Here is a 19657-nt window from a genome sequence, read left to right on the forward strand (position 1 = left end):
GGCAAGATTTTATAGGAAAAAATAAAAGCTTTTATGGAGAAAATAAAATGTTATCTTTTGTCAAGATTTATGAACTTTCATTAATATCATAATGCACTGCTTAATCATAAAGTGGGCCTTACAACATCTAGTGAAAACTTCATTTTATGGGGGCAGAAATCCTAAGCACTGAGAAAATAAGTGTTTTGAGCCCCCACCATACATCTTAATAAAGGGCCAAGTTTATTAGAAAACATTTTATAAAGTGAAGTTGTTTAGGAAAATACTTAGATTCTGAAAGAATCCTATTTCATACATAATTAAGCATTAGTATTCTGTAATCTAATTTCCCAACAATTCAGAGCCTCAACAAAATTATCATCTTTGGTCTGAATTTATACTACTAGGAGTGTTTACCATTTTAAAGCTTGCTAAAGCCCTTCTCTTGCTCCATATAACAGCACCTTTAAGGCCATTCTCTCAATCTGCAAATTCTCTGAAACTTTTCATGTGGAACAGAATCTGGACAAAAGCATTTTGATGGATATTATGACATGCCAAATGGTAGGCATCTGGAGTTTTTTTTTTGAAAACATGACGTACTATCAAAGCTCTTGAAAGGAAAAATAGATTCCTATTGGGGTTTATAATAATATAGGTATTAGTAATTCTTAGAGAACTATGATGGGCCCAGGAAGTGGGGTTAGCCACCATACTGAGGGCAGTAACAACAATGGCCAAGTATAAATTATCTTTGATATTTCTTATATTTAATTAAGAATGGGTAAACTTTAGCTATTTTCAAAAATCCTATGACCATTTAGCAATATTCAACTTATATCCTGGATAACAAACAAAATATTGAATCATTATTTTTAATTAACAATTCAAGGATTAAGTAATCATTCTTTAATTAACATTTTTTGTGTTGATAATACAATTTTATGGGCTTGTTTCATAGATCAGAAAAGCACTGAATACTTGATACATGATAAGGAACCACTGTAACCCTTTGCACATTTGTTAGAAGTGCCAAAGGTTAAGGTAACAAAACGGTAACAAATCGCAAAGGGTCAGTTACGAATTTCAGTAGACCACCGCCACCACCATTTGCAGATATGATCCCAATGTTCATTCCCTCATTTATCAGTGATTTTGTTTTCAACTTACATGCACAGCAAGCAGATCCGCTTTATAAGTCCATGAAGCGCATAAAATGCTCAAGTCTAATGTTGAAGAATCCTGTTTGTAAAGCTTACCAGAAATGACCCCTGCAGTCAGTGTGGCAGCTACTGGTGACTGCCTCTTACTCACTCTGGCAAGAAATCTAAACAGTAAACCATCCCGGGCCATGGCAAACAGAATTCGGGGTAAAGGAAACATGGAACCCAGAAGACTAGAACAGAAAAATCCATAATCCACAAGTGAGTTATTACAAGTATTAGTCTAGATGAGTCTATACGGGTAAAGACTGGACACACTAAAGTACAGAACCTATACCAAAAAGAGGTTCAAAATAGGAAACATTCACAGAAAAGTTATTGATATTTATACATGTCAAAACAGAAAACCACCTAATTTTCCATTTTTTCCCCAGAATCCTTGATGAAAAAAGATCCCCCTTTACTTAATAAAAGTCAACTCTCTCTCACCTGCCACTGCACCAGATGATAAAGTAGCAATTATTGGAGTCTTCGTTTTGGAATTGATTTGAGCTAGACATTTGAAAAGCAACCCATCCTCCGCCATAGCATAGATTACACGAGGCATTGGGAAAATGGATCCAAGAAGACTGAATAAAAAGCAAACACATGCAGTATGGCAAACACATTCATGCAAGATTACATCACAGAGCTGTAATTAAGTCACTGTATAAAACTCAGCATCACAGCTATTTGTTATTCTTTAAATGTAATATGATTGGGTATTTAAAAATATTAACCACGGTGCAATTCATTATACTCTCAGAGATAATCTGCTCAGCACAATTATCAGACTAAAAACAATGCTGCAAAGAATTTGTGCCGGCGCATGATTACTACTGAATTAAAACTAAGTAATTAAGACTTAAAAAAAAAATAATGTCATTAAGACATTTTTAACTTAGAATATTTATAAATTGATATATAATTACAGAAAATATAGTAATTTGATTTTATACTATCTAGTCACTTCATTTATTCAATAATTACCCATTTTTACATACATTTTACCATTATTTTTTGATCAAATTTGAAATAATTCTCAGCATAAGATAATCAAGATAGAAAAAGGAAAAAAGATGAACTCACTGTACATTTAGTACATAGAAGTAGCCTGAATTAAACATTAGTAAGAGTGAAGTTTAAGAAAATGATTTTGCTTTAGCTGTTTTGAATTACTTGTGTGCTTACTGACTGCATTATTCTATACATGATTAAGTTGTAAAAAAATTTACAATTTAAGAGAAAATAAGTAAAATATATTTTTTAAACTCCATCTCCTTTATCTTTCTTTCAATAAAGCGTGGTTGAGCTTGGCCACAAATAAATCTTTGCCTGTCTCTCTTCTAAAACTATGGTACAAAGTATCTTTACAGTTCAGATTTTTAAAACTATTCAGAATAAACCTTAATATTATCAGATGGCTGAGGATCCGAGAGGTAATTTGTAATTGCTGCTTAATACTATCTTGAATACAAAAAAACAACAAGGGCTTTGAGGGGGGATAAAAGAGCTAGGCTGATGAATTATACAGAAAGATTTATTTTTAAAATTTCAGACTTTTAGAAAAATTTCACTTCAAAAAATTGGTAATCAAGCAGAGATTAATTTTCTCTTGTAACAGTGCTCTCCAGTACAGCACTCAAGTGAAATATGATCACGTTAAATTAAAATGTGAGCAGCTCAGGAAACTTGAGAAATGAATTATAAAATATTAAAATAAGCGGCTGGGGAAACTCTGAATACTTGAGATTCAACTATTCTTATCACACAGATGTATACAAATCTCCACTATTAACTTGAAAACAGTAATTTTTATTTCTAGATCAGGTTCACTCTGATCAGTGCTAAGACAAAAAGCTTCAGTGTTTCATAATGAAAAGCACCTTAGACTTAACAATGCCACAGCATATAGTTTACACTCACACAGACTTACACTATTTAAAAAAAACAGCAAAAAATGTCAAGTCTGCACGTAAGGTCTCAGTTGCCTGTAGCACTGCAAGTAACACCAATGCCAGCAGGGAAACATACCAGTATAAGTACCGTCAAGTTTCACCAATAAGCTTTACAATACACACATATGCAAATATGTATGAGATACATAAATGCGCATAAATGCCATATAGATCCTCAGAAGCTTGGACCATCATTATCTTGAAACAGTGACTTGTAACAGCTCAGGGGGAAAAGATTTTATCACTTAAGATTTCCATACAGCAATTCTGGGTGACCAATTCAGAGAATATAGTTGTATGATATGTTTCTATTAGGATTGTTTGTAAAACATACAAAAGCAATTCTGTGAACACCAACTACTTCTGCAGTAACCCACGCAGCCCTGCCGCAAAGACAATGCAATGTACCTTGTTGACAAAGCGCAGAGGGAGCCCGCTGCAACGACGTATTTGGCTGGCCCCCATCCAACGTACTCGAAGGCCACAGGAAGCGGGCTTTTCTCATCCAGGAGGTAATATGGCATCATCAGTGTTAAAGCTGCTGAGACCCCAAAATAGGCCATAAAGCAAACCAGCAGAGAAGTCACAATTCCAATAGGAATAGCTTTCTGAGGATTCCGGACTTCCTCACCTAAGGAGACATAAATAAAATCTTGCACATTTAATAAAACACAACTAGTTTACTGCAGCGCTGTTTACAATAGCCAAGACAAAGAAGCAACCTAAATGTCCATCAGCAGAGGAATGGATAAAAAGTTGTGATATACATATACAATGGAATATTACTTAGTATTAAAAACAATGACATAATGCCACTTGTAGTAACATGGATGGACCTAGAGATTTTCATACTGAGTGAAGTAAATCAGAGAAGGAGAGATAACATATGACATCCCTTATATACAGAATCCAAAGAGAAATGTTACAAATGAACTCATTTATTCACAAAACCCCAAACAGACTTACAGGCTTAGAGAAAAAACTTATGGTTGCCAGGGGAGAAGAGTCAGGGGAAGGGACAGTTAGGGCGCTTGGGATGGACATGTGCACACTGCTATATTTAAAATGGATAACCAACAGGGACACACTGCATACCACAGAGAACGCTGCTCAGTGTTATGTGGCAGCCTGGGTGGGAGGAGAGTGTGGGGAGAATGCGTATGTGGATATGTATGGCTAAGTCCCTTTGCTGTGCACCTGAAATTATCACAATGTTGTTTTTTTTTTTTAATCACAACTTTATTAATCAGCTATACTTCAATCCAAAATAAAGATTAAAAAATAAACATGAATAGGTAAAACATGAATTCTTCTTCTGCTTCATAGTAATTCTACTCAGCTTCTATCCTTTCTGTTTTCTCAGCTTGTTCCATGTATGCTACATGAAGTTCTCTCTCTTCTTCAGGGTCCTACGCTGTCATAAAAAGATCAAAGCCCAGAGGCAAGAAGGGAAAGCAAGATATCCTGCAAGTCAGTTTCCTGCTTCCAGAAAGAATGCTATTCCATCACCACAAAATGTTTAGAGATAGAAAAGTAGTATTAATCCATTTGGAAAATGATTCATCCATGGAGATTAAACATGGCATTCTGCAGGCCCTTAATTATGAAGGCTCCCATATATATGGAGACAAATTTCTTCTACTCAGTGCATTGATTTAAATTTCAGTTTCAAAAACAAATAGTACTTTGGAGATCTTTCGAATAAGAGTTGGCATTTGAAATACCCAAAATATGGTCAATTATAAGGCCCTGCAATACTGTGAACCCGGAGGAAGCACTAGGGAGTGACTGTAACATGATTACTTTTTGTACTGGATAAAGAGAAAAAGAACGATCACAATATATTTTTCCCTATTAGAGAAGAAACAATTTAAGAGCATCATCATCATTTGTTACTCATTGTGATAGCACTTCCACACCAAAGATTAAAGGTACTGATTACAAACAACATTTATAAAGTGGCTGACAGCTTGCACACTATTTTTCATAATACATTATATTTTGTTGTTGGTGTTTAGTCGCTCAGGTGTGTCTGAATCTTAGGGACCCCATGGACTGTAGCCCACCAGGCTCCTCTGTCCATGAGATTTCCCAGGCAAGAATACTAGAGTGGGTTGCCAGTTCCTTCTCCAAGGGATCTTACTGATCCAGGTATCAAACCCATGTCTCCTGCTTGGCAGGTGGATTCTTTACCACTGAGCCACTTGGGACACCCATACTATATCTTAGATAACCTTCATTATATCTGAGGGGTAGATTCTGCTCTCTTGATTTTTACTAATATGGAAACAAGCTCAGAGAGTTTCACTAAGTTTCTTTTCATACATCAGGGGCCACTTCTGGGTCTGGAACAAGCCCTTATTACCCCAGTTCCACTCTCTTCCCTTGACCTTCTGTTGTCATCCATGGGTACTCATGTCGTTCAAGGAACACTCTTGCCTTCTACACAGAGCCAAGACTCTGCTCTTACCAGTTGTTGCAATGCAGTCAAATCCCACAAAGGCATAAAAGCAGGTTGCAGCCCCAGCCAAAGTTCCTGCAAAGCCATAAGGCATAAAGCCACCAGCCCCATAGACGCTTGTTCCATTTTCAGAAGGTGGGTCCCTGAGGAGAAGAAGCACAATGGAATGTCATTTTCCTAGAAAACTGCTTATTCAAGAGATCTGTCTCAAACTCCATTCTTGGAAGGTTACTGAGCGCATCATCTCTTGGAAGCTAATGTGTACAAAACTAAAAGCAAACCCTGATTTTTTTTCACCCAGTCCTAGAGGATGTGATGGTGTTCCCAACAATGGCTCCTTCACCAGCTGCCAGCTCTCAACTGGAGGCTGATCAATAGTATGAGCAGGAGGCTCACATCCACTCTGGCTTGAACTTACAGCCAGGCAGGATTCTGAGAACAGAGATCCCACCTATGTATGGCCCATGGTCTGAAATAAAGGCAAGAGACTTTCGCTTCTCGTGGACAGTGGAGCAGACTGAACACTTGAAAAGTTTACTATAAGATATGTGACAAAGTGAAATAAAATTCTCTAATCTTGGTAAATAATACTGAAGTTTTATTACATGTTAAAAATTGTATAAAACCATAAGAAACTAAATTTTTGCCTCAGTAGATGGCTACAAACAACATAGGTAAATAAAAACATATACAAGTGCATCACTTCATGTAATAGATACTACTGTAATCTTATTTACACATAGGAATACTATACTTAAATCTTAGGATGAAAACTTTCATTTGAAAATTAATTTTTGAGATCAACTTTAAAGTGAAATGTATAGACAATTCTGCTTATGCAATCAATAACATCCTCAAAAAAAAAAATCAGGCATGAAAATTACTACAAGGTTGAAAGAATGCAGTGGAATCAAATGGTGTCCCCAAAGGGAAAAACAAAAGGATGCACGATCCAAAATGCTCATTGTTATTCAGAAGTGACAAACCTTTCGGGGGGGGGGGGGTGGGGAGAAAACATTCTTTCAGTGGTTAAGATCTCTCATTTCTTCCCTTAAACCCAAAGCCAAACCTGAAGTTAAGAATCAGCAGCTTCACAGCTTCAAACAGCTGCTCAGTGGTGAACGTACCTATACACTCGTGCTTTGGGGAAAACAGTCTTGAAATAGAACAGACCTTCACAAAGTTCTCGGAAACAAAGAGTTTGAGAACTGTTGTTCTAGAGGAAAATGTAACATAAGACAAAAGCAGGCAAAATTAAAAAAAAAAAAAAACTCGAAATAGGAGGGAAAAAACCCAAGTATTTTACCTGGCACTTGCAGATATATTTTTGAGAAAGTCTTCACTAATCTTCCAGTTTGCCACATTTCCTTTCACAAATCCAGCAACCATAACAAAGAGAAGCACCAGGATATTGACAGCTGTGAAGACTTTATTCACCCAAGCAGACTCTTTCACTCCGAAAGATAAAAGACCTATGGAAAAATCAAGGGTGCTTTAATTTTTACCTCACCTTTAGGAAAAGGCTACAGCAGTTTGAGACAGTTACAGGCTTTAGGATATTATTTAAGCAGGATTCATACATTTAACTGACATTGTCCCTTTCTATGGAGAGTTTTTACTCAGTCACTTCTAAGTATATGCAGAACTAAAGATTTCAGAATGCAGACTGTGCTCATAGCCAGGAGATTTCACACTCTCCAATAACTGAATAAATTTAGGAAGTGGCTATTAATACCAATGGGTGGGTAGAGGAGCATGCTAAGTCACCTCATTCGTATTCGACTCTTTGTGACCCCACGGACTGTAGCCTGCCAGCCTTCTTTGTCCATGGGATTCTCCAGGCAAGATTACTGGAGTGGGTTGCCATGCGGTTCTCCAGGGGATCTTCCCAACCCAGGGACTGAACCCACCTCTCTTATGTCTCCTGTATTGACAGGTGGGTTCTTTACCACTAGCGCCACCAGGGAAGCCCTAGCGTTTCAGACAGGGGATGCACTAGTGACTTCAGGAATCGTTCACAGGTGGGCAGGGCCAGGTGGAGGTAAAGTAACTTACTTTTAATGAAATGCTATTCTTAAAAAGCAATTTCAAGGTTAATGGCTGCAAAATTTTGAAAGAAAATTTTCTTTCTCTTTTCTTTCTTTCAATCATATTTTCTGCCTCATACTTACTGAATACATTAAACAAAGTAATTCTTCAATTGTCATTTCAAAGATTTTATTAAATCAATTCTCACTTTAATAGCTTTATTTTTATATTTTGATTGTAAAGGCAATCAATTTCTGACTCAAGTAACTCGAAAACACAGGAAAAAAGAAAGACAATAAAGATCAAGTGTAATCTCTTCAGAATTTTGCACACACACACACGCACACATTTCCATGTCAACAAATATATAATTTTAACAGCCACATACTCTTCTACTCTATGGATACACTATACTTTACTCCTATCTTTACAAACAGGTCATTGTTAGTTTCTTACCACTATAAATAGTACTGACCTAATCATCCTTTTATAAATATCTTTTAACACCTTCTAATTATTTCTTTACAATAATTTTCTACAAGGTAGCACCATATCAATGGTATACACTTTATGTAAGACTTTTGGTTCATACTGTCAGAACAGTTTCCAGAAAGTTTGGCCAGTTGAAATTGTCCATTTTTTACCATTAGGTTATTCTTATTCATAATGATTTATAAAGCTTATTTATACAATAATGCTATAAGCTCTCTGACTGTACATGTATACAGAATGTTTTCCCAATTTATCATATACTTTTTTTGGGGGAAAAAAGACCATTATAATATTGCCCTTTAATATCTAGATTCAAGCACACTAGGGGCAAACACATGGGCAGTTCCTGCCTTGAAGAGGAAATCAACAGGCAGGGCTGGCTCCATAATTACAAAGCCGAGCAATGTGGAGTAGATTATAACCTGCTGGACTCCACTTACCACAGTAGTCAACTGAATTGTGCACTTAAATAACTTTTAAGTTCCCTTCTAGTTCTAAATTTCTACAATTTTGTATCTCCCAAATTACAAATATTAAAATAATGTGGTTAATTTGAAATATGGGCTAGCCTATTTCTCCAATAAAAGAATGACAAAGGTTTTGCTGAGTTTTATTTTACTCTGTTAAGGAGAAGATGCAGTTTTCATGGCAGACACTGCTTGTGGTCTACCCAATTATCACGTACTAATTTTAATTTTAACCTTGGTGTTGATAACACATGTAAGAAAGTTTTATAATATAAATTTTTCCTCTTCAGTTTCTACCTCTAGGAAGATTAATGTTAACCCCAAAACATCCACCTTTGCTTCCTTCCAGTCCTTCCATGATTATATCTATCTTATTAATATTTTTAATCCATCCTGTATAAGGTATGAATTATGGATCAAAGAAAGTTTACTTTTTACTGTTGGGGCAATAAGTGTGATGAAAGGCTTATAATCACATATTTACTTGTATGTATATCACCCATGTCAAATAAGCAAAATTATACAAGTAGAGATGAGAATGCTGAATTTCATCCCCAGAATTATACAAGAATACAACTGTATTAGCAACATAAAGGAAAACTGTATGGTCAGTATAATTATTGACTCTCTCAGTATACTGACTGACTCTGCAATTGTCTGTCAGATTAGGAAACACTATACAACTATACACCTTGGAAATACACACAATGCTGCTATAGACTTCGGAAAATAACAAAGCCACCTCCAGGTTTTGTTTCCCAATACCCTAAGCGTGCTCTCATTCTCAAAGCCCCAGCTCCGGCCAGTAGACTAGTCACCTCTTGAAATCCTGCCTATGCTTCCCTGCTATCATTAATAAAAACAACAGCCTTAGTTGGTAAGACAACTGACATTGCAATATGAATAAAGATTACAGCAGGAGGTTTTGGTCTTCAAAGTTTCTAAGAACAAAGTCAGCCTGCAATCTTGGCCTATCCTGAAAGAAAGGCTTGATGCTTGATGAACTCAGGACGCAAGATGCAAGCCAAGGCCCGAGTCCTGCACGGAGCTTAATGACGGGAACCGCGTCACAGCAACATGCTTCTCATCATTAGAGATTAAAGCTGAATATTTAAGGTCACCGAAACCATCCCTAAATAAAGCGTGATGTAAGTAATTTAATGTTACTAGGCTGCTGAGAAACCAAAACAAACAAAGCCTATCACCTGTGGAAAAACCACTGATGCAATTTTTTCTCACATTAGGAAGAAAATATCAGATAATTAGGACCTATAAATTTTGTTCATGTCACTAACCCTGTCCCTACATAAAACATCAAATTAACGGCTAACATTTTAAGGGGCAAAGCTATTTTCAATTATATAATTTTTAAAACATGTTTTGATATGAACCATTTTTTAAAAAAATCTTCATCGAATTTGTTACAATGTTGCTTCTGTTTTATGCTTTATGTTTTTGGCCATGAGGCATGTCGGATCTTACCTTCCCCAACCAGGGATCAGACCCTCAACCCCTGCACTGGAAGGCTAAGTCTTAACCACTGGACTGCCAGAGAAGCTCCTTAATTATATAAAAGTATACATGGAAAAATTATAGAAAGAGAAGGAGAAAGTAGCTCGAGATAAGGTTGGACAGGAATGCAAGAGTATATCAAGCAGAAAGTAGAAACAAACATGAACTTTATTCTTAGTGCAATGCTTGATGGGTTTAGCAGGAGTACAAGGTAGAATGACAATCAAAATAGAAAATGTTCAAATAATTAAAACAAGTATCAGGCAGGGGTGAGCTATGTCTACAAAATGAAACTGCCTGCCATCTATGCTTACTATGCATATGTGCTTACTATGCATCAAGCAAGAAGCCTGCACAAGATAAACACTGACATCCTCATTTTATGGATGAACAAACTAAGTCATGGAAGGATTAAGTCATCCAGTGTTCCACAGATAGGAAGTGGCAGAGCAGAACTGAAAACCTGGTCACTCTTCATTCTAAATCCTCTGCCTTTCTAAACCACTATGCTATACAACTGATGAAAATGGGAAAATTCTAGCATCAAGTGTGTTTGTTTACATAATGTCTGCCTCAAAAAAATGACAGGTAGTTTCAATACGCTCCCTTTTCAACCAGATGTCTACATTCTATAGGCATAAACACAAAGACTGAATTTCTTCTAGAAACAGTATGCTTGCAAACATCTTTAGTTGTAACTGACAAGATGAAATAATGCCCCAATTTTACATTCTTCCTTATTTTGAAACTTTGTGGCCATTTCCGCAAATCTCCAATTCATATAAAATTGATGTACCTTATCTGATTATTTAGTGCCTTCCAGGTATCATTTATTTCAGAAGTACCAATACTATTTCTACAGTTCCGTATAATTTAGATTTCTTTGTGTGTGTGTATATATATATAGTTTTATTTATTTACTGGCTGTGCTGGGCCTTTGTCACTGCACAGGCTTCTCACTAGTTGTGGTGAGTGTGGGCTACTTTCTAGTTGCAGTGTGTCAGCTTCTTATTGCGGTGGCTTCCCTTGTTGCTCGAGAGCACAAGGGCTCGGGAGCTCTGGCTCCCAGGCTCTAGAGCACAAGCTTAGAAGTTGTGGCAAATGGGCTTAGTTCTTCTATGGCATATGGGATCTTCCCAGACCAGGGATCAAACCCATGTCTCCTTCATTGGTAGGTGGATTCTTTACCACTGACCCACGAGGGAGGCCCTAGATTTATTTTTGAAACATGCCTATCACATAAGACAAAATGTGATTCTAGGTAGTGACGAGGCCCACAGATCTCCAACAGTGACTTCTGTGTGTAAATATCTTGCCTAGCCCTGGCACTTTGGTCCAAAATTCAGTGGTAACCTATTTTCCTGGGACAACAAATCTGGCTCACCTTAGGGAGAAGTGTAACTGGTTTCTTACCTGCAAGAAGTAATATAAGGCACACAGCAAAAAAGTCTGGATACTCTGCAAGGCCAGTATAATTCATTTTGAAGTATGTCCGGAAAAAATGACCGATCTGCTTGCTAAGAAGTTCATCAAAAGTGCCACTCCACGCCCTTGCAACGCTTGATGTTCCTTTCAAACCACAGAATATACAAGGTCAGTGGGAGAAAATTACTACCATCTTGTACTCCTCTATTCTAGGATAAACATGAGTTAGTTCAGACAGAATTGAACATTCTCAACACATATAACATTATCTCACAATAGCAAGCAAATGCTCAAGTCCGTAACTGTGGAATCAGGTAACTTTACTTGCATTAAGGAACTGTTGTCTTTTAAGAAACAGATTTTTAAGCTCACAAGAGACATATTCAGGGAAAAAAGCAGAATCACCGAATTTTGCAATTAGGAGTCACTGAGAGATCAGAAAAATGAGACACAGGGAGTAAGTGATATACTCAGATCACCTGGGCGCTAGTTAAAGCAGACGCTACGTAGAAACCTAAGGCCACTGCCTCAGGAATGCTATTTCTACCATCCTAACCAATTAGGTTCAGTTTCTGGAAACATACCTATCACATAAGATAAAATGAGATTCCAGCCAGTGATGAAGGCCCACAGTTCTCCAACAGTAACGTAAGTGTACAAGTAGGCAGACCCAGTCTTGGGAACTCGGGCCCCGAATTCCGCATAGCAAAGACCTGCCATCACGGAAGCCAGCGCAGCAATGAGAAAGGAGACCACGATGCTGGGGCCAGAATCCGCTTTGGCCACCTCCCCGGCCAGCACGTAGACCCCAGCACCCAGCGTGCTCCCCACCCCCAGGGCGATGAGGTCCATGGTGGATAGGCAGCGACACAGTTTGGTATCTTCTAAACTGTCCAGAGTGACGATTTTCCTCCGGACCAGACATCGGGCAAAAGACAGCGCTGCTCTGCAGGGAATCATTCTGAAGATGGCAACCTGAGGAAGAGAAGGGACAGTGTTAAAAGCTGGTCTGGAGTCCTCTCTCCAGGTTCCCTGCCCAGCTTCCCGGCAGCTGTGGCACCTGCTTGCTCTTAACTTGATGCTGGAGGTGTGGCCTGGGGGCAGTCAGGAGGGTTAAATACACTGTGTTAAGTCACTTCATCCGTGTCCGACTCTTGAGACCCCACGAACTGTAGCCCGCCAGGCTCCTCTGTCCATGGGATTCTCCAGGCAAGAATACTGGAGAGGGCTGCCATTTCCTTCTCCAGGGCATCCTCCCAACCCAGGGATCGAACCCACATCTCTGAAGGGATAGAACCCGAGTCTCCTGCCCTGGTAGGCTGGTGGGTCTTTACCACTCGTGCCACCTGGGAAGCAATAAGCCCAAGCTGTGATTTTCTGAGTGCTCTTTCATGTGGCCTTTTAGGACTGCCACAAGTCGCTTATTTGGGGAGCAAAGGAATTGGAACCTTGGGTGATTAAAAGGATTTGCCATTTTTGTTTGCTATTGCAATTTTTAATAGATAATTATATTTGAAAATTTAGTTAGAGCATGTTGGGATAGAAACTTTTACACAGGTTTTTGTTTGTTTTTGTGTCTTTTGTTTGTTTTGCCTTTTGGCTGCTTGGCATGTGGGATGCTATTTCCTCAACTAGGATTTGAACCCACATTCCCTGCATTAGAAGCATGGATTCCTAACCACTGGAGGGCCAGGGAAGTCCCTGTTGCTACAATTTTTAAAGCTATGTCAATAGAAATAAATTCCAAGAGATACCTCATTTATCCTTGCAGCAAGCAAAGGAGTAAATCACCTCATCTTTTTGTTTCTCTGTCTTTTCTTCAATCATTTCTTGAACTCACATTTTTTAGGCCTTATTACACTCCAGGGATTGCACTAAGATTATGTCTAGAATTATGTGGAACACAGGAACGGCCTCTAGCTTTACAGGACTTATAGTCTAGTTAAGGCCTAAAAGCAGGGGAAAATATCATCATTATGTGGTCTACAGCTTTATCAATTACTTGTGAGCTCTGCTTTCATTTCATTCTATTTCATTTAAATGTAGAGCTACTTGAACCTTTTAGAATTAAAAAATTTCCCCCAAAACATCTTGTGTGCTATGCTGTGCTTAGTCGCTCAGTCATGTCTGACTCTCTGCAACCCACAGACTGTAGCCCACCAGGCTCCTCTGGCCATGGGATTCTCCAGGCAAGAATTCTGTAGCGGGTTGCCATGCCCTCCTCCAGGGGATCTTCCCAACCCAGGATTGAACCCAGGTCTCCTGCATTGTGGGCAGATTCTTTATCAACTGAGCCACCAGGGAAGCCCCAAACATGCTTAGAGATTTTAAAATAAAACTGCTATTCAATTATGCCTAAAGTATGGATTTGTAATCGACACGTTTATTTATATTTACTTGCAATCTCTAAGTAAATAAAGCCAAAGTCCATGCCAAGTATGCTATGTTTTTTTTTAAATGGAATGAATGAGGTAGATAGAAAGTCTTACTCCCCACACCTTACAGCTCCCAATAATCTAACACTGAAAAACAAAACATGGATTGAGTAAGGCAAAAAATACATATATTACAGTAAAAAGTCTGAAGTACAATATACCAAAATGTTAACAGTAATGATCTTTGGGTGGAAGGCTAATTTTTACTTCTATGTATTTCATACAATATGTATTATATTGCTAATATGTGTTTCTAAATTTATCTCCAATGAATATGTACAGCTTATGTGCAAATAAATATAAAAATTAAAAGGCCATATATGGCCTTGTCTATGAAGACATATAACTCAGCAGACTAGGAAATAACTTAAGAATAGGAAATATAATAGTATATGCAGCTTCTCGGTCAATAAAATTAAATATATTTAACTTTTAGAAGTTCAGAGTCATGTTTACCAATTCTACTGCACAGTGGTCTACAGAGATTGAATGTTATCCCTTCAATCTCATTATAATCACTGTCAATAACCTAAACTCATGAGATCACAGCATGACAACTTCTCTGAGGAACCTGGAGTTTTCTATCCAACACTCCTCAGCTTAATGTCCATAAAAGAAAACTATTATTAAAATGTATTTCATTTAAAAATACTAAAAATAATAAAATACCTCTGTTCATGCTTACTAAATCACTTCAGTCGTGTCCAACTCACTGTGACCCTATGGACCGTAGCCCGCCAGGCTCCTCTGGCCATGGGATTTTGCAGGCAAGATACTGGAGTGGGGTGCCATGCCCTCCTCCAGGGGGTCTTCCTGATCCAAGGATCACACCCACGTCTCTCATGTCTCCTGCACTGGCAGGTGGGTTCTTTACCATTTAGGCCACCTGGGAAGCCCCATGTTTTCTATACTGAATCTCAATGACTTGTGCTTGTAAGAGAACAAATTTCTGGGATGTGAATAATCCAGTTTCACGCTAACTCTAGTATAAAAAGCTAACTCATTCAACATTATTCATTCATGAATATAAATACAATGTTTGAAAGTTTGATGTTGAAAGTGGCTGATTCAAAGGATATAGAAAAAAAAAACAAAGAGAAAAACAAAAATGAGTGAAAAGTTCCTTGATGTAAAATAAAGTTTTATACATCAGCATCTTCCAAAACACCTGAAGGAGTGCCAAGCATGACATCTCACAAATAGCTGCTGAAAAATTCACAAATACAGATGATATCTTCAATTTGCCAATATTTCCGCTCCAAAGTCAAAATCTATCAAACTTCCATAAGTCAAATGTGTATCAATTTCTACCCGTAGGTAGTCCTTAAATAACTATTTCTATTATAACACATCTAGAAGATAAGGGAGAGAAGTGTCTTGCTTAAAGAAAAATCAAGTAAAAAGCTGAAGTTATACAAAGGCCAACTGAGGCAGGAGGAGGAGAACTGAAGATATTTACTAAATGCTGACCTTCGGTACCATTTAAGTGTTTTTACACAAGAGTCGTGCAAAGATCAAGAAGTAGGAACAACTGCCAACTAAAAAGTACTCAGAAATGGAGACCCACTGGTGAATTTTAGTAATGATTTAAGAATCATATGAAAATTGGACAATTCATACACAACTCTAGGAAACAGCTGATAGACAGAATGAGGCATACCTATTAGTCATTAACTAAACAAGATACAGGTCTTCCCAAGTAGCTCAAACAATATCCTTACTGCAATGTGGGAGACCTGGGTTCAATCCCTGGGTTGGGAAGATCCCCTGGAGAAGGCAATGGCAACCCACTCAAGTATTCCTGCCTGGAGAATCCCATGGACAGAGGAGCCTGGTGGGCTACAGTCCGTGGGGTCACAAAGAGCTGGACATCACTGAGTGACTAACACACACACAAATAAAACACTCTCTTGATAAAGTGATTAGTATCCAATATTATGAATAAAAGACAAATTTTAAAACTATTGCAAAGGAATTTGGAAGGAAGCAAAAAAAAACTAAAAAGAGAAGGATAGGATTGTAGGTGAGCTGTTATTTATTTCTAATCCCTCCTTTGGTAGTATGGTCACCATGTTGGTTTGAAACTTCTAACTCTAGTAAACACAGAATAACATAAACATAAAAAAGAATAAGCAAGTCAACCAATAAACAAACTTTCTTTGAAATGCTAAAAACAGGGAAAACTTTTTTTCAGTAAATTGCCCAAACTGAATAAGTGAATGATCCTCGTCTTATCAATATAAAACTGAACTTAATTCACTCCAGATTACATGGGAAGCAGAACTGTTTACAGAGACATAAAGCTTTAATCAGTGAAGACCTGACTGCTACTGCCTCTCTCCAATTTCACATTCAGTTTTCCTATGCTGCCCTGAGGGAATAAAACCAAGCTGCCACATGTCAAGCATTCATTTGCTTTTCAGTAACAGAAATGCAGACGTCAGAAACTCTTCTCTGAGTTGACAGATTATGCAATGTCCTTTGCAAACAGTCTTAACTACGCACAACTGATAAAATACTGATTGCAAAAGCTAACTCAAAACCAACTTTGCAGAAATATAACAAGATGGAAAAAAACCAATGTAAGACTGTACTGGATCAATTTAATGAATCATTATTAGATAAACATTTATTAAATTCTAGCAGGTGTATAATATACTGCTTAGTCAATAAAGAAAAAAAGAATCCCATTATTTTGTAAAATCTGTTTTTGTGGAAACATGCTGATATAGAAAGTACAGTGGCAACAGAGGAATGAGAAAAAATAAGATACTTGTGTCTAACGTAATATAATTTGATACTTACTTTTGAAAATTTAATACCTTTTCCTTAAAATATTTTAAAAGATACGTTCCTGTTGTAAAATGGTTATGATAACCTTACTCTCATTTCTAGAAGGTTTTTTCACTGATGAAAAAAATCCACTCACACTTGTTCTCTGACACCTGTCTGCATTTACTGTCCCTGCCGGGGCTCCGGTATGTTGTCTCATCAGCAAACAGATATGCAGGGAAAACATGCAGGAATTTTGAAGGTGATCCTATTTGGTCTGGAGGGCACACAATTTTTCCAAGAGCAGAAAATGATCCAAACCAACATATCCACTGTCAGCTATTGCTATTAATACCAGGATTGGTACTGAGTAGGAAACCTACATAAAATACAGTAGAGGACAATGATCCTAGACTTTGGGAAGAGGCCCATATGACACTCATAACCATGACCTGAACCTTGGAATACAGAAGTCCTAATCAACATTTCTATAAGGTCACAAATTATTTTGGTGACACTAGAAACAGACATGTATTTTTCTTCAATAATTGCTTATTTTACTAATTTCTAAGACAGTGGCCTCTCTGTTGTTGTTCAGTTGCCAAGTCACATTCAACTCTTTGTGGCCCTGTGGACTGCAGCATGCCAAGCTTCCCTGTCTTGTACTATCTCCTGGAGTTTGCTCAAACTCATGTCCATTAAGTCAGTAATACCATCCATCTAGCTCATCCTCTGCTGCCCCCTTCTCCTCCTGCCCTCAATCTTTTCCAGCATCAGGGTCTTTTCTGAAGAGTCAGTTCTTTGCATCAGGTGGCCAAAGTATTAGAGCTTCAGCAACAGTCCTTCCAAATTCAGAGTTGATTTCCTTTTGGATTGACTGGTTTGATCCCACTGCAGTCCAAGGGACTCTCAAGAGTCTTCTCCAACACCACAGTTCTAAAGCATCAATTCTTTGGCACTCAGCTTTCTTTATGGTCCAACCCTCACATCCGTACATGATGTGAGGCCTCAGTAGTGAGTGGCCTCTCTACTGAGGAATAAGATATGCACATACTAGCTGAGATCTGAAAACTTAACTAGCCAGAGGAAAGGCTTAGAGGGCTCTGCGACAGCTTAGGCAGCAGTAATGTCTCTGGATTTAATGAGCCTGAGGATACAAGTGAGACCTTCCTGAGTCCCTACCTCCATCCCCTACCCTAAGCATGACAGTTTCTAGATATCTAACCCCCTGGTGGAGCCCCTATGAATTCTTGCCATTAAGCTAAATCCCTTCCTCAGCAACTTGGAATTATTTATGTACTTCTCAAACTTCTTCCATCCAGGTTGGAAACTTGACCATGTAGAATTTTAGGTCAAGTAAATTCCCTACCCTGATAATATCACAATGCCATAGAGCAGACCTCATTTCAATTAACCACAGAAATCCTTCAAAAATGTGCTAATTACAGTCAAGAGTTGATCCTGGATTTCCACTTTGGTCCAAAAGTTTGATGCAGCACTGAGCTGCACAGAAGTGAATCTTTGCTCTCCTCCTCTAAATAAAAGCTAAAAATTCAAACTTAATCCTTGGTATCAGTATTACAGGCCCTGACAATAAATCTTACAGGAGAAAGTAGTTGTGGCAACCTGGCAGAGCAGGCATTCCAGCAAATCCTCAACAAATTAGCTCATCCGAATTAGAACCAAATTTCCCTTCCTCACTTGAGCTGCTAGTTTCCTGGTGAGATATCAGTACTTTCTATTTTTGGCCTGATAGTAAAAAAGGAATTAAACCATGTAAGCCTGGGAACTTAGCCCCACTGTGTATGCGTGTGTTGTCTCTGAACTAGAGCTTTTAGGTTTGCAATCCCCAAACTCAACATCAAGTACATTTCTATAACTTTAAAGTGCAAAAAAATTTTCAAATTTTACTGTAGGTTAAATAAATTAGTTAAAGAGAGGAAAAAAAGATACGAACATAATACCATGGAATTACTGCTTTTTCTCTCATTCCTCTTACTTTTAAAGGATTAATTTCTCATAAAGATACACCAAAAGTACAATGCAGGATAAAAGATAATCAGACTTCCCTGGGCATCCAGTGCTTAAGAATCCACCTTCCAATGCAGGAGAATTGAGTTTGATTTCTGGTTGGAGAATTAAGATCCCACATCCCACAGAGTAACTAAGCCTGAGTGCCACAACTAGACAGAAGCTGCAACAAAAGATGTCCCATGCCACAACTAAGATCTGATTCAGTCAAATAAATAAATATTAAAGAATAAATGATCAGAAATGATAACTGTTCACTCTGATAGGTTAAAAAAAAAACAACTTTTGCATTCAAATCTAAAACCTTTATTTTTCTGGAAAATGAAAACAAGCTTTCACTTAAATTAGGTGCAGAACTTAGCTTTTCTCCAAATAAAATTTTCTAAACAGTATCTTCCTCCAAAGTTTTCTCCAAATAGGTTGTTGCTGTCCTGTTGCTCAGTTGTGTCAGATTCTTTGTGACCCCAAAGACTACAGCACACCAGGCTCCCTGTCCTTCACCATCTCCCAGAGCTTGCTCAAAGTCATGTCCGTTGAACTGGTGATGCCATCCAACCATCTTGTCCTCTGTCATTCCCTTCTCCTCCTGCCTTCAATCCTTCCCAGTATCAGGGTCTTTTCTAAAGAGTTGGCTCTTCACATTGGTGGCCTAAATATTGGAGTTTTGGCTTCAGCATCAGTCCTTCCAATGAATATTCAGAACTGATTTCCTTTAGCATGGACTGGTTTGATCTCCTTGCAGTCCAAGGGACTCTCAAGAGTCTTTTTCATCACTACAGTTCAAAAGCATCAATTTTTCATTGCTCAGCCTTCTTTATGGTCCAACTCTCACATCCATACGTGACTACTGGAAAAACCATAGCTTTGACTACATGTACCTTTCTCAGCAAAGTAA

General features: G+C 38.0%; 1 protein-coding gene across 2 annotated transcripts in view; it reads right to left on the bottom strand.

Moving 5' to 3' along the window:
• The window catches only part of SLC7A2 (solute carrier family 7 member 2), a 66816-nt gene that overhangs the window by 13438 nt on the left and 33721 nt on the right, over window positions 1–19657 (bottom strand). The window contains exons 2-7 of one of the 2 annotated variants that reach the window (XM_069573325.1): window positions 12109–12499; window positions 11513–11668; window positions 6907–7072; window positions 5610–5743; window positions 3548–3770; window positions 1239–1375 (exon numbers count right to left, since the gene is read on the bottom strand). In XM_069573325.1, the coding sequence (XP_069429426.1) occupies window positions 1239–1375; window positions 3548–3770; window positions 5610–5743; window positions 6907–7072; window positions 11513–11668; window positions 12109–12484 (1192 nt within the window). In that variant the 5' untranslated portion in view covers window positions 12485–12499. Of the gene's footprint in view, window positions 1–1238; window positions 1376–1631; window positions 1772–3547; window positions 3771–5609; window positions 5744–6906; window positions 7073–11512; window positions 11669–12108; window positions 12500–19657 lie in introns of both variants that reach the window. The other variant, XM_069573326.1, reaches the window with a different exon arrangement.

Source organism: Ovis canadensis, chromosome 26 (genome assembly GCF_042477335.2).
Source record: "Ovis canadensis isolate MfBH-ARS-UI-01 breed Bighorn chromosome 26, ARS-UI_OviCan_v2, whole genome shotgun sequence".
Classification (NCBI taxonomy): Eukaryota; Metazoa; Chordata; class Mammalia; order Artiodactyla; family Bovidae; genus Ovis; species Ovis canadensis.